Raw genomic sequence first — 14808 nt, forward strand, 5'->3', positions numbered from 1 at the left:
CCCCACCTCCCTTCCCCCCAAAAAAGGAAATGACTTCCTAGTTTTAGACTTGTATGATCAAGCTAACCAAAGTGTTATAATCAAACCCTACCTTTACCAGTAAAGCCTCATGAACGGGTTAGGTTTGTGTGATATGGTAAGTTAGAACAAACAGCTTACAGCCTCACAAGCACTATGAAACTAACAACAGAAATATGCATTTTTTTAATCCTTAAAGTTTTCTTTGCCTCCCTCAATGCCTTGGCTGCCTTCCCATCAACTTGTGATCTAAAATCACGAAATTTCTTCCTCACTTCACTGCTCTCCCTTTTCACTCTGCTAACACTATTCACCCTACTGTACAGATAATACCTTCCCATGCTAGCATCTTTGGTATTTATTTCCTTTACTGCCATTTCTTTAGCGGGCAATCTTACCATACCCAGTGGATATGTGCTATCATATAGTGTATGCCTGTGTGTGTGTTTTTATGTACAAATGAATATTTCCATTTTCTATGACTATTTTTAATTTCTATGACTTTGGGTTAGGTTAGCTTAGGTTGAAATAGCTTAGCTCAGCTTGTCGGATGAGCCAAAAAGGACCATCAGGGTAAGTTAGGTTACTTTAGTTAGGTTAGGTGGCAATCAAGAGCTCCTGCAGGGTTAGGAGGTAACTAAGATTGTCATAGTCATACTATATGGCTATTATTCATTTGCACAACAAATGAGGCCTCAAAACATTCAAATGAACTAAAAAAAAATATCAAATGGAAGAAAAAAAAAAACACCAAAAATAGGAACGACAATAAAGGAAATATTTACTGCATCATTGGTTTCTCTGTAATGTTTGTGTCTAGTGACAAAAAAATAACTTTTTCTTTTGGAGATTTTAGTCAAAACTCAGAGTTTGTCAAAAAGTTAGGATGTCTCTTCTTTGGTTCTGTTGGACTTGGAGTTTTTATTTCCACTATTTATTTTGCTAAAAGAAAATATGCTGAGTGAGTTCAGGATGTTGCTTCCTCCTGTTGGGCTGAGGACTGTGTGTTGTGCGTGTCTCCCCTCTGTGCTTGTGTTTATATTAGGGAGATAAATAACTGATATGAGGGTTTGCTCCATGATTGGTTAATTGTGACAAAGCCTCACATTTAAGATTCTCTGTCATTGGCTGAGCAGAAATCAGCTAATGATGGCCGAATTAAAGCACCTACATTACGACCCGGGTATGGCACCATAAAAAAAAAATTAGTGAATACTAAACTCTGGTGAGAGATATGATGCCTCAGGAGCACATAATCTGAGGTGTCATTTCTTGCTCAGGCACCTCAAATTATGACCTTGTTAGTGAATCCAGCCCCTGATGTACTCTCAGTGCTGAACTTTTAGTTCCCACTTTACTTGTGTAATCACAACCTGTTCAAGTGTGAAGAGCAGGCAATGCTTTACAGAGGTCTTGTCCTACAACAGAAGCCAAAACGTGTATAGGAATATAGCTTATTGAGTCACCATGACCCCCTTTTTATCCAAAGCTCTGAAGAAGATTTAAACTCATTCCAGTAGTACATTAACATTACAAAAACATCAGTGTCAGATGACAAAACAATGATCTTGGAGGTTCCTTTCTGAACAGCATGCATCATATGAGAATTTATACGCTGATCAGCTTCATCAATGTCATCATTTAGCTCAGGGATAACTGTTGAAGAGCCCTCAAACACAACTTGGCAAAGAACTGCCCTCTCACCTGAAATGTGTTTTAGAATGCCATCCAGTGTGCAGCTGAGATAGGAAGACTAAAATAAACCCTGAACTCCCCTTACCCATGATGTGTGCCATTTCTTTACAAGGGAGCTGGGTTATTTGCTTTTGTGACTAGGCTAATGGGTTATCAGAATGTTTCATGTTTTTAAAGGCTTAAATATTCATCAGTTTTGCGTTCGTAAAATGCATTTAATATTATTAATGTAATACGAATGTCTAAAGATCCTCAGTTTTGAGTTCGAACAAACGCATTTAATATTATTAATGTAATTTGAATCCCTAGAGATCCTTGAACTTAAATTTATATACAGTACCCTCGCGTCCAACATACGTTAGTCCAGCACAATTCACGTCCAGCACGGAGAGCAAATAATTAGTATTATTTAATACGATTTAATTACTGCAACACGAGTGTGTTAGCATAACATGCACAGAGCTCCGAGAAGTGGGCGAAATCTGCAGAGTTCACCTCTAGCACGATCACCCCCGGTCCAACAGTCATACTGGACATTTCCATGATGATGATAGCCAATGAAAACTTCTGATCAAGTAGCCTTCCCCGCCCGCTATCGTGACACTTCTGCTGTCACGTGATGTTTTGTTTAAATTTCTCCCCCCACAGCGCCACTCAGTCGCATAATTTGCATTGGAAGGTGCTTTTTTCTTGCCGCATTTTCTGCCCTTGTCACTGCATTTTACCCTGCTCACGATGCCTCGGAAGCCTTCTGAGAACCCCAAGAAGTGTCAGCACCTCCCTCAGGCCACCAAGCTAGAGAGCATCGAGAGGAAGAAGAAAGGGGAGAGAAAGCTGACATTGCCAAGGCCTACGACATGAATGAAGCCAACGTGAGGACCATAATAAAAAACCAAGACAAGATCCTGGCAGCAGTGAAGGCTTACAGGGTGCTAGGACAGGCAGAAGCAGGACCTTCCATGGCTGTGGACGAAGATAGTGATTCTGAGTGTGATTTCGAAGGATTTATGAGGGAGGTTGAGGAAGAGCAGCAGCCATTACCCGCTAGTGACGCCAGCAGCCATCCTCTGGGGACCCAGTAGGACTACCTACAGCCTTGGATACCACCTTCCATTCTCAGCAAGCCCACCAACACTATCCTAAAAGGTTAGTTATCATTCATAGCACAGTACCATTTATTATAATTACAATAGTACCAATATATGTATAGGTATATGGTAGGTATTTAGGGTGACTTTTCCTAGGGTTGCTGACATAATTCATTTTTCCCCATAAGCTCTATTGTCTGTCCAACACGTTTTTGGTCCAACACGGGACCCATGCATGACAATATTACTGTGTTGGACGTGAGGGTACTGTACCTTTTACAACAAGAAATATTTCAATTCATTTATGTATTTTCGATTATTATTATTATTATTATTTTTTTCATTTTATTATAGTTCCCGGTCTATAGTACATCTTTGTTTTGTCACAGATAATGCCCCATTTTCATGCCATTTATATATGACTACTGTATTTTATCCATTAATACCAGCCTTATTATGCTATTTTATCCTTTAATGCCATGATTTAATGTGGCTACCCTAACTTTTATGCTACTTAAATTGTTCTAGTTTGTGAATTTCAACAGAAAATTTGGGCACATTTTATGCACACGAAAACCCTCCCAGCCAATGGACTGAGAGGGGGGTGTAAGCTGGAAGCAGGGCAGTGAAAAGGTGGAGGACAGGACGACATGGAGGCAATTTGTTTGTGGGCATCCCTTACGGCATTAGGGCGTTTGGCAATGGATAGATACCGTACATAGAACTCTAATCAAGAGTTAGAGTGGACAATACCCAGACCTTTTCAAATTTATTGAAGCATTGTAAACCATTACAGTTTCCAGTGAAGACTGAGAGATTATTTTCTCAGGTTAACTTGAAAGAGAAGCAGAACAGGCTCAAAAACAGCATTAGGAAAAGAGATATGAGACAGAAGAGTGTCTAGGCTAATATTTGATCCAAAAGAAGCCATGACAAAAATAATCAAGACTATTACCCAAAGTGGCATCATAATTCAAAATACAACATGTAATCTTTGCAGAAACATTACTGAATGATGTTGGTTGTAGAGTTATCAGGATATTATGGGAATTTACACTTTATTTACTGACACAGAAAGTATATTTCTCTTGACTGTGTCAAATGAACTACCATAATGTGTGGGGAACACTTTTTCTTTTCTTTTCTTTTTTAACTCCCTGTTCAGTTAATGATTAGTCCATAGGCCACATAAACTAACTAATTTTCAGTTTTTATTGTGTACCTTCCAACCTGTATTTTGTATCACTGCATTTACTTAATGCATTAAAAATTTTTATTTGTGCAGTTGGCATGTTAGCATATACAGTAGAGCCTCTGCATCAGATAAACTGGGGAGAACACCAATCCAATATAGCCAATGATCTGCTAAGTCCGATGGTCCCCCCAGAGTGGGATTCCAAGGACATAATGGAAAATAAATGAGTGAAACAGCATACAGTAATCCCTCATTTATCTGGACGAGCAGTATCCGGACCTGTTCATTATCCAGATACTGGACCTTGGCTCTATTAAACTATTATCCGAATTTACTTGTCATTATCCGAACATAAAAGTCCCCGAGAACATCGGCCGGCCAACTGACACGTTCAAACATTCGGTATCGTAGCAGATGGGCTCTAGCTGTGCACGGGAAATAGACCATAACCCACAACCTAAGCTAAAATGTCTATCCGCCCCTGTATTGAATGGTCAAAGTTGTGCGCTGGCCCGATCACTCCCTACAAACCTCCAGCACCCAAGTGATACCAACCGTAACCCGCAAGCAATTTCAAAATGCCCATACGCATCCCCACCGAATGTTCAAAGTTGCGTGGCCACCAGGATCAGTCTTTCTCAACTGCTACCACGTGTGTAACATAGACCACATGCCACAAGTCAGGTGAAAGCACCTGTCCACCTCGTGACGGAAGGGTGAAAATCCTTCCCACAGCCTCGATTCTCCCCACCGTCCCGTCCCTCCTCCATACCCTCCCATGCTCCCCGCCTTGCTACGTCTGCCTCCCATCTCCTCCCTCACTCCCTCGCCTCCTTCACACTGAAAACACTGACCCACCAGTTTTTAAAGTTTTTGGTGATGTGTATGAATACTATTGGTTTTATCAAAATTCCAAAAGTGCCAAGAGAAAGCTCATGAAATTCTGCATCTAGACATATGCTTAGCTCTTGCAAGGTGCTTGCAAAATTTTGCACTAGGATGGTGGGAGTTATATGAAGGTAGGTTTTACTCTTTCAACATTTATTCTCACTGCTGCTTTGTTATTTTACTCACCAGTTTTCTGTGTTTTTATTAGCTTATCTTATAGTATAAACACCATCGAAGATGATGTTATACCATTTATACCACTATGACCAATTTCCGATGGCATATTTGGCTGTGGAATTCTTATTTGTGCCCCAGGAGCAGCTATCACTTGTGTCCCAGAAAGATACCGGTACCAGTAATTGATTTTCCGACCATCTACAGGTTTTTTGTGAATTTTTGTTGTTTATGCATTGTTTTCTTGGTGTTTAGCATTAATCTGGATATTTCTATGCGAGCTTTAATGTCTCAATATGGCAGAATGACCAGAAAACTGCCAAAATTTGGAGAGGTACCGTACATAGTTTTTTTTTTTTTTTTTTTTTTTTTTTTTTTTAAGCATTATTTGGAATATTCCTATGTCTGGTTTGATGTCTAAATGTGAAGGAATGACCGGAAAACACTGCCAAAGTTAGGAGGGGTACCGTACATATAGGTTTTTTTTTTTTTTTTTCATAGTTTTCTTAGTGTTTTGCATTAATTTGCATATTCCTATGTGTGTTTTGATGTCTAAATATGCCAGAATGACTGGAGAACACTACCAAAATAAGCAGAGGTACTGTACAAATAGATTAGGTACAGGTAGGAGGTTACGTATACTGTATGTAGGGTATGGGTATAGTAGGGGGATATTGTTCATTATCCAGACATTGGTACTACCTGGGCATGCCTTTGGCTCTATTACATCACATAATTGAGGGGTTACTGTATTTTAGTACTGAAAATGACAATTACAGTATACTCATTTTAAATTAACCTGGCCCATAATTTCACAGCTTTGTCATAGCACTTCTTCATGACTTGCCTAAGCAGGTGGAAAAATCCACTGCCAGCATTGGTAATTGCGTTCTGAGTCACCCCTTGTGCAGGAGTCATCCAGTCTGATCCGGTAGGCCTGCAGCATATGCCCTACGCAACAGACAGTATATCATATACAGTAAATGCAAAAGTGTCTGGTGGGCCCAGAGTTGTCTGGCAGGTCTGCGTGGCTTTTCCCATTTAACAGATGGTGTCCGATGTGTACAATGGTTTGTCAGGGATCCTCAAAGTGTTCGTTATATCCAATATCTGGTCTAGCAGGGTATGGCAGAGAAAGGGTTTACTGTAGTTAGTATATTTTGTCTAACATATTTTGGACCAGGTCAGCACATATCCAAAACTAGAGGGGCACTCACTGGAGTGTGTCTCTCCGTCAAAGGCAGCGTCCAAACCACTCTTCATAATGAGTCAGGTTTTCTCATCACTGATTAGGGTTTTGTAAAAAGTGTTTTCTGGATCCAGAATCTATAATACAATCTGAACTGGTCCCAGAAGTTAATAAATTGTTCCCTGGGACATGGGCTATCTACCCACCAAATTTTATCCAAATCTCACTTTTAGTTTTTGAATAATCCTGCTAACAGACAAACAAACTAAAAAACATCATCATCATCATCCAATCCTACATTGCTCCATGAGAAACATAGGAGCCTGGGGCTAGGCAAGTTGGTCCTGACATTTAAGATGAGAGTGACCAGCCTCACTAATCCTTGAGTTGCTTTACGTGAGCAATATACCCCAACCATCCCTTGGATATAAACCTTCACTGGCTCAATCCGATTGGAGTACCGTAATTACTCACTAAACCACCAGGCATTGAAATTTGGTTTTATGGTTACCAACCAGCATAGTAATTGGTTTCCTGGTGTACAGGAAACCATTTGGCTTGTCACTCGGTGTAGAGTCATCCACAGGCAGAAGGATGAGGAAAGAATGAAGGAAAGAAAGACAGAAGAGGGAATGTAAATTCACCCGTAGGCAGAAGCACGTGGAAAAAATGAAGGAAAGAAAGACAGAAGAGGATGGAAGGTAAGAAGGATGGAGGAGAGGAAAGGGTAGACACCCGAGGGCAGCACTACATCGAGTGAGTGGACGGTGAGCGCCCCCACCTCGGTCCTAAAATTAACTGATTGTTCCCTGGAATATGGGCTATCTTCCTAACGAATTTTGTCCAAATCTCTTAGTTTTTGTGTAATGTTGCTAACAGACAAACAAACTAACAAACAAACAAGGATAAAAACAAACTTGCCTTGTCAGTGAGAACAAGCTTAGCATAATTCTGCTCCTGTAATATGGTAACACTGAAAAGCACTTTCTTAAGGTTATATCCAATTTCTATTAAGCTGAATAAACTCATCTGCTGGTAGCAAGTGTAAAAACATGTTTCATTATCAGATTCAGGAGAGTTATATCTCATAACCTTGTACCACCCAAGATTCCCTGGTACTATACCTCACAAATACTATGTATGACCACTTCCATCATGTATCTAATGATACTGTACACTCTATGCCCAACCAACTTCTCTTTCCTTCTTACCGTGACTGGGGAACTCTTCTTGGAGGAGACATGGAAAAACAGTGTATCTTCCCCTGCAATGATGTAGGACACACCATAGCCATCATCTGCCACTGGCCCAAATCCTCCCCCAGCACTGATACATTTGGGGTTTTTTGTCAAATCCATCTTGTTTGTCTGCCCATGGGGTGTCTGTGAGGTGCTCAAGCGCCACGGTTCGGACAATACTTCCTGAAAACAAAAACAATATTACTGATACTGAGAGAGAAGAAAACACTATTGCTGCCACCAGGGGAATGGTTATGTAGACTGGTTACCCATTTCAGTACAATGATGTCTTTTTTCATTTCAATCTTGATACCACCATGCAACTGTTATTCAGCTAAGGACCAATGTGTCATACTTGAGTTTAGAAACAAATGGAACCCTTCTATACGACAAAGCCACTTTATTCTTGACAACAATATAAGAATTTTGTTCAGCTATGAAAAGATTTATCATGCTTTGGAAGTTAAGGACTCTAGCCCTAGAAAACAGAACGTGATTCAAGTGCAAGGAAATGTAAGCTGCTAACTAACAAGAAGATTGCTGAAAAAAGGGGGATGGGGGGGGGGAATATTACACAGTCCAAAGCTTATTTTCTCATATGCGGAGATGATGGAGGCACCCTGAAGATTAATATGCTGCAGGGAACCACCACCACCAGCAACTGTGAGGTATGAAGGCATGTCTCAACCAGCCACAGGCTAAGGCACTAGGCATCTACAGCAAAGAGATCAAAACCACCTGAGATTTTGCCAAAACAGCTTTTGTCTCTGGGAATCCCATCCAGCTCTGCAGGGTCTACCAACCCCTGGATACACAGATGCACACTGTACACATACTGTACAGTGCATCCATCCACCCATCATCCAATCCTATGTCGCCTCATAAGCAGCGTCGGAACCCGGGGCTAGGCAAGTTGGTCCTGACATCTAAGATGAGAGTAACCAGCCTCATTCATCCCTGAGTGGCATTAAATGAGCAATAAATCCCAACCATCCCTTGGATATAAACCCACCCAGTAAATGCAAACTTACAAAGGTTCAATCCAATTGGAGCTCCTTAATTACCCACTAAACCACTGAGTGCCATAATTATATTATATGGTTATCACCCAGCATAGTAAATGGTTTCCTGGTGTACAGGAAACCATTTGGCTTGTCACTTAGTGTGGAGTACATACACCCCAATATAACGAAAATTATATATAACGACTCCCCTTTATCAAACACATTTATGATTTCAAAAAGATGTCTGCAACTGTATTATATAATAACTGCTGTTTGGCATACAAATGCCTTTGTTTACATGCAATCTTCCTTTAAGACCAGATTTAAGCACTCTTGACCTGCACCCTTGACTCGTAATCATTATTTAACATTTCACTGACTATTCAGTACTATACATCAACTCTGAATTCTTTGATATATTTTTAATCTAATATCCCTTCATTCTTTCCTCTTCCTTCTGTCTATGGGTGACTCTACACTTAGTGACAAGCCAAATGGTTTCCTGTACACCAGGAAACCATTCACTATATTGGGTGGTAACCATATAGCCAGATTTTGGTGTCTGGTGGTTTAGTGGGTAATTACGGCACTCCAATTGGACTGAGCCGGTGAATGTTTATAACCAAGGGATGGTTGGGGTTTATTGCTCATGCAATGCCACTCAGGGATGAGTGAGGCTGGTCACTCTCATCTTAAATGTTAGGACTAACTTACCTAGTCCCGGGCTCCTACGCTCCTCATGGAGCAACGTAGGATTGAATCATGGATGGATGGATGGATTAGATTATTAACATGATAACTGTGGGTTCTACTCCTTCATCACACAAGAAAAACAGTAATTAGGATACTACCTACGTAGGGAGTAGGCTGTAATGCCAGTCATTCAGGGTAGTATTCCTGAGGACCATGGAATGCTGGTGACAGGGAGAGCTGGAGCTCCCACATCACTTGACCTCAGGAGACCTTTGCTGACACTTTTCAGTGTGACTAACATTTAAAGTAAGCCAGCATACTCTCCCAAACATTTTTCTCTACCTTATGCACTACTCTGCATGCACTTTATATACCACACAACATACCCTACTACGTCAAAGGGGTTGGTCCCAGCAAGGGCATGCAACCAGAAAACTCTGCCCTTGCTATCTAGTGGTGAACCTGAGGGGAGGCATTGGGCGGGCTCTTTAAGTGCAGTTTTGGGACCGCAATGAGATGGTGCTTGGATCTGTGCCAGAAGGTACAAGGCATTGCACTTCCCAAGCTGCTGCTTCTGCCCAATAGAAAGGGGCCCAAATGTGGGAGTAGCACCCCAGGAGGTTGCCCTGTCCTTATAAAGGCAGGGCAGTTACAGTGCAACGGCATGCGTGGATGGTGTCCCTGTAACCAGTGGTGGGCAGCGCAAACGAAGATGGACCTTGCGCAATCCACAGTTCAATATCTTGCGCAAGTGCAAGTGCACAATCGGACAAATATTTAGCTTGTGCAATGTCGCAAAGTGCAAGCACAAACCATCTGTATATATTTGTGGGAATTACTGTAAAATACTGAGATATTTAAATAAAACAGCATACTTACTTACCGGTACTTTTATTAATTATTATTATTACAGTACCCTCGCGTCCAACACGCGTTAGTCCAGCACGGAGAGCAAATAATTAGTATTATTTAATACGATTTAATTACTGCAACACGAGTGTGTTAGCATAACACGCACAGAGCTCCGAGAAGTGGGCGAAATCCGCAGAGTTCACCTCTAGCACGATCACCCCCGGTCCAACACGGTCATACTGGACATTCCCAAGATGATGATAGCCAATGAAAACTTCTGATCAAGTAGCCTTCCCCGCCCGCTATCGTGACGTGATCGTGATGCCGCCCAATTAAAAATGCTTCTGCTGTCACGTGATGTTTTGTTTAAATTTCTCCCGCCACAGCGCCACTCAGTCGCATAATTTGCATTGGAAGGTGCTTTTTTCTAGCTGCATTTTCTGCCCTTGTTACTGCATTTTACCCTGCTCACAATGCCTAGGAAACCTTCTGAGAACCCCAAGAAGCGTTGGCACCTCCCTCAGGCCACCAAGCTAGAAAGCATCGAGAGGAAGAAGAAAGGGGAGAGGAAAGTTGACAATGCCAAGGCCTACGACATGAATGAAGCCAACGTGAGGACCATAATAAAAAACCAAGACAAGATCCTGGCAGTCGAAGGCTATCACACGGCACTTCATACCAGGTTTGCCGAGGATACGTTGGTAAATCGGAACAGTAATGTGGTAAAATTGCCGACGATACCACGGACATTTGGAATTCATCTGGATGGATTCCTGCCAAGGATACGACGGGCAAAACAGTGTGACCAAAACCTAGGCGACTCGACAGAGAATGTATCGTACTACAGCATTGAACATTTAGCCTGACACTGAATACATATTAATATTTTAGAATAAATATCAATCGTTTTGAAACCCTTCTCATCAGCGTGTGTACCAGTTTATAAACAAAGTTGCTTCTCCTTATTCTCTACCGAGTCAGCGACAGCGATCACTTTCCACAGTCACGAGACGGGGCTCTGGCAACAGTGTGAGAAGCATGCCCTTTGCCGAGGATTACAGAGTGCTAGGACAGGCAGAAGCAGGACCTTCCACAGCTGTCGACGAAGATAGTGATTCTGAGAGTGATTTCGAAGGATTTATGAGGGAGGTTGAGGAGGAGCAACAGCCATTACCCGCTAGTGACACCAGCAGCCATCCTCCGGGGACCCAGTAGGACTACCTACAGCCTTGGATACCACCACCATTCCCAGCAAGCCCACCAACACTATCCTAAAAGGTTAGTTATCATTCATAGCATAGTACCATTTATTATAATTACAATAGTACCAACATATGTATAGGTATATGGTAGGTATTTAGGGTGACTTTTCCTAGGGTTGCTGACATAATTCATTTTTCCCCATAAGCTCTATTGTTAGTCCAACACGTGACCCATGCATGACAATATTACCGTGTTGGATGCGAGGGTACTGTAATTATTATTATTATTTTTTTTTTATGGCGGAGGGTTAGTGGCCCTCCCCAAGAAACAACTAACTAAAAAGAGAAACAAGAAGCCTCGGACACGGACTGACCAAACAACGATGACCCAGGACTGGACAAAGGACTTGGTAATGGCAACATGGAATGTAAGAGGAGCGAATGATGAGGTGAAAGAGAGAGAGATTGTCCAGGTGCTTGAGGGGGCAAAAGTGGATTATGTGGAATAACTGAAACGAAATGGTGAGGAGAAGTGTGAGAGAATGGGAGTATGGATGGGGTATATGTGCAAGAGTAGGTGAAAATGAGAAGGCAAAGGAAGGAGTATGTATACTTGTGAGTAAAAGATGGAAGAAGAGCATAAGACAGTATGGATCACTTGGGTCACGGATTGTGTGGGTAAGATTGAAAGTTGGAATACAAATGTGGGCGATTGTGTGTGTGTATGAGCCAACGCAAGATCGTACTAGCAGAGTGAGAGAAGAGTTCTGGACAAATGTGGAAGTGTGCATGGAAAAGTTTGGAAGGAATGAGAGAGTGTTTTTGATCAGTGATATGAATGGTAAAGTAGGGAATATGAAGGTGGATGAAATAGTTGGTGAGTGGGGTGTGCCTGCTGAGATAGATGAGAATGGCAATGCATTAGTGGACATTTGTGCTGGGAGGGGGTTGGTGATAGCCAATACCCTCTTCAGGCATAAAATGATCCACAGGTATACATGGTGAGTGATGAGAAGGGTGGTTGGTGAACTGAATGAAAGGAAGGCAATGATTGATTATGTGTGTGTGGATGAAAGGATGCAAAGATGTGTAATGGATGCAAGAGCTTATAGAGGCTGGGAGAGTGGACTTTCTGACCACTACGTGGTGGTGGCCAGAATTAGGATCCAAGTACGATGGAGAAATAGAAGAAGGGAAAGACGAGAGGAAGGAGTAGTTACAAGGAGCGTGGAAAAGTTACAATAGGATGAGAAAAAGGCAGAGTATAAGAGAGAAGTGGAGGAACGATTGGGCAAACATGAATTGGAGCAGATGGGGGACGTGGAAGGTGTGTGCAGGATATTTACAGAAGAAATATGTGCAGCATGTGATGTGGTGTGTGGGATGAAGAGAAGACGGAGGGGGGTGCAAGGAACAGCGTGGTGGACTGAAGAGGTGAGACAGGCTGTGGCACAAAAGAAGAAAGCATACAATGAATGGATGAGAAATAGGGGCATGGAAGAAGTTGAGAGGCGGAAGAGAGAGTTATATGTAGAAAGAAAGAGAGAGGTGAAAAGATTAGTAAGAGAGAGTAAGAAGAGAGTGGATGAGGAATTTGGAAGGCATTTGAGTGTAAAGTGGAGGGACTGTAAGAAAATGTTCTGGAAAGAGGTGACGAGAGTAAGACAGGGTGGAAGTGAAGTTAGCAGGGGAGTGAAAGATATAAATGGTAAATTACTAATGGAGAAGGGAGAAAAAGCGAGCACATGGAGAAAACACTTTAAGGAATTGTTGAACATAGAGGATGGAAGTGATGCGAGTATAAGTGGCTGGGGAATGGCTGGGAGAAAGAGGGAGGTGAGAAGCCAGGAAGAAATCAGTAGGATAGAAGTTGTGGAAGCAATGAAGAAAATTAAATTGGGGATAGCCCCAGGAATTGATGGAGTGTGTGGTGAAATGCTGAAGCATGGGGGAGAGATAGTAATACAATGGATGTGGATGATGTGCAGATTGGCCTGGGAGGAAGGTAGAGTTCCAGAGGATTGGAAGTCAGGTGTAATTATTCCCTTGTACAAAGGAAAGGGGGAAAAAGAAGTGTGTGGTAATCATACGGGCATTTGTCTTCTTAGTATAACAGAAAAAGCATATGGTAGGATACTTATTGACAGAGTTAGGGAAATAACAGAGGAATTAGTTGGAGAAGAACAGGGAGGCTTTAGGAAGGGAAGAGGCTGTGTAGATCAGATATTCATTCTTAGATCTTTAGTGGAAAAGTTTCTAGAGAAGGGAATGAAGTTGTATGCAGCTTTCATGGATTTGGAGAAAGCATATGAGAGGGTGACAGAGCGACTTGGAGGCGTTTTGTCTGCGGCCACCCTTTGTGGGATTAGGGCGTCGGGCTATAGATAGATAGATATGAGAGGGTGGATAGACAAGGATTGTGGAAAGTATTAAGAATATATGGAGTAGATGGGAAGTTGTTGAATGCTGTGAAGAGTATGTATGATGGTGCGAAGGCTGTAGTGCGTGTGGATGGTGAACTGAGTGAATTTTTCTCTTTGAAGGTTGGGTTGAAACAAGGATGTGTCATGTCTCCATGGTTGTTCAATCTGTACATGGATGGGGTAATAAAAGAGGTACAAGGTAGGGTTGTGTATGTTGGAGTGGCCCTGGTGAGAGAGGACAGTGTTTGGAAACTCCCTGTACTGTTGTTTGCAGATGATACTGTGTTGTTGAGTGAAGATGAAGGGGAGCTGCAAGGCTTGGTGGATGAGTTTGGGAGAGTGTGTAAGAAACGGAATCTAAAGGTGAATGTAGGGAAAAGTAAAGTGATGGCCTTTGAGAGAGGTGAAGTCAATGAATGTACAGCGAGGTTGGATGGTGAGGAATTGGAAAATGTGAGTACTTTTAAGTACTTGGGTAGTGTGATGAGTAAGGATGGAGGTTTGGAGGGTGAAGTGCTTGAAAGGGTACAGGAGGGAAGAAAGGTTGCTGGTTCCTTGAAAGCAGTGATAAGAAACAGGGAAGTGGGCATGGAAGTGAAAAAGTTACTTCATGACAGTATTGTGATTCCAACTCTAACGTATGGAAGTGAAGCTTGGACATTGTTGGAAGGGCACAAGTCAAGAGTGACAGCAGTGGAAATGAGTTATTTAAGAGGAGCCTGTGGAGTCACATGGAGAGACAGGCTGACGAATGAGGATATAAGGAAGCGTTGTGGTGTGGATGTGATAGGAAGTGTTAGGAGGAATACACTGAGGTGGTTTGGCCATGTGGAGAGGATGGAGGGTGAAAGACTGACGAAGAGAGTGTATGTGAGTGGGGTGGAGGGGGGTAGAGGGAGGGGAAGACTGAGGATGAGATGGAGGGATGGGGTGGAGAGGTATAAGAGAGAGGGGGGGATGAGTTGGGAGCAGGGCAGTGAAATGGCTGGGGACAGGGCAATGTGGAAGTGATTTGTTTGTGGCCACCCCGAATGGGATTGAGGCATCTGGCAATAGATAGATAGATAGACAGATAGATATTTGATTTAATATGTTTTCATGATTTTTGTAAGGAACTGCATATGCTACTCTTAATAAATAATGTATTTT

The 14808-nt window shown here is 42.2% G+C and overlaps 1 protein-coding gene across 1 annotated transcript in view; it reads right to left on the reverse strand.

Annotated features, from left to right (window-relative positions):
- Positions 1–14808, reverse strand: part of whd (carnitine O-palmitoyltransferase whd) — a 454516-nt gene that overhangs the window by 22460 nt on the left and 417248 nt on the right. Inside the window, exon 16 of the mRNA XM_080283386.1 lies at positions 7459–7668. Coding sequence (XP_080139512.1) covers positions 7459–7668 — 210 coding nt within the window. The remainder of the gene's footprint in view (positions 1–7458; positions 7669–14808) is intronic.

The sequence above is a fragment of the Coenobita brevimanus genome, chromosome 97 (assembly GCF_032717465.1).
Source record: "Coenobita brevimanus isolate Jiangsu-jjx chromosome 97, ASM3271746v2, whole genome shotgun sequence".
Classification (NCBI taxonomy): domain Eukaryota; kingdom Metazoa; phylum Arthropoda; class Malacostraca; order Decapoda; family Coenobitidae; genus Coenobita; species Coenobita brevimanus.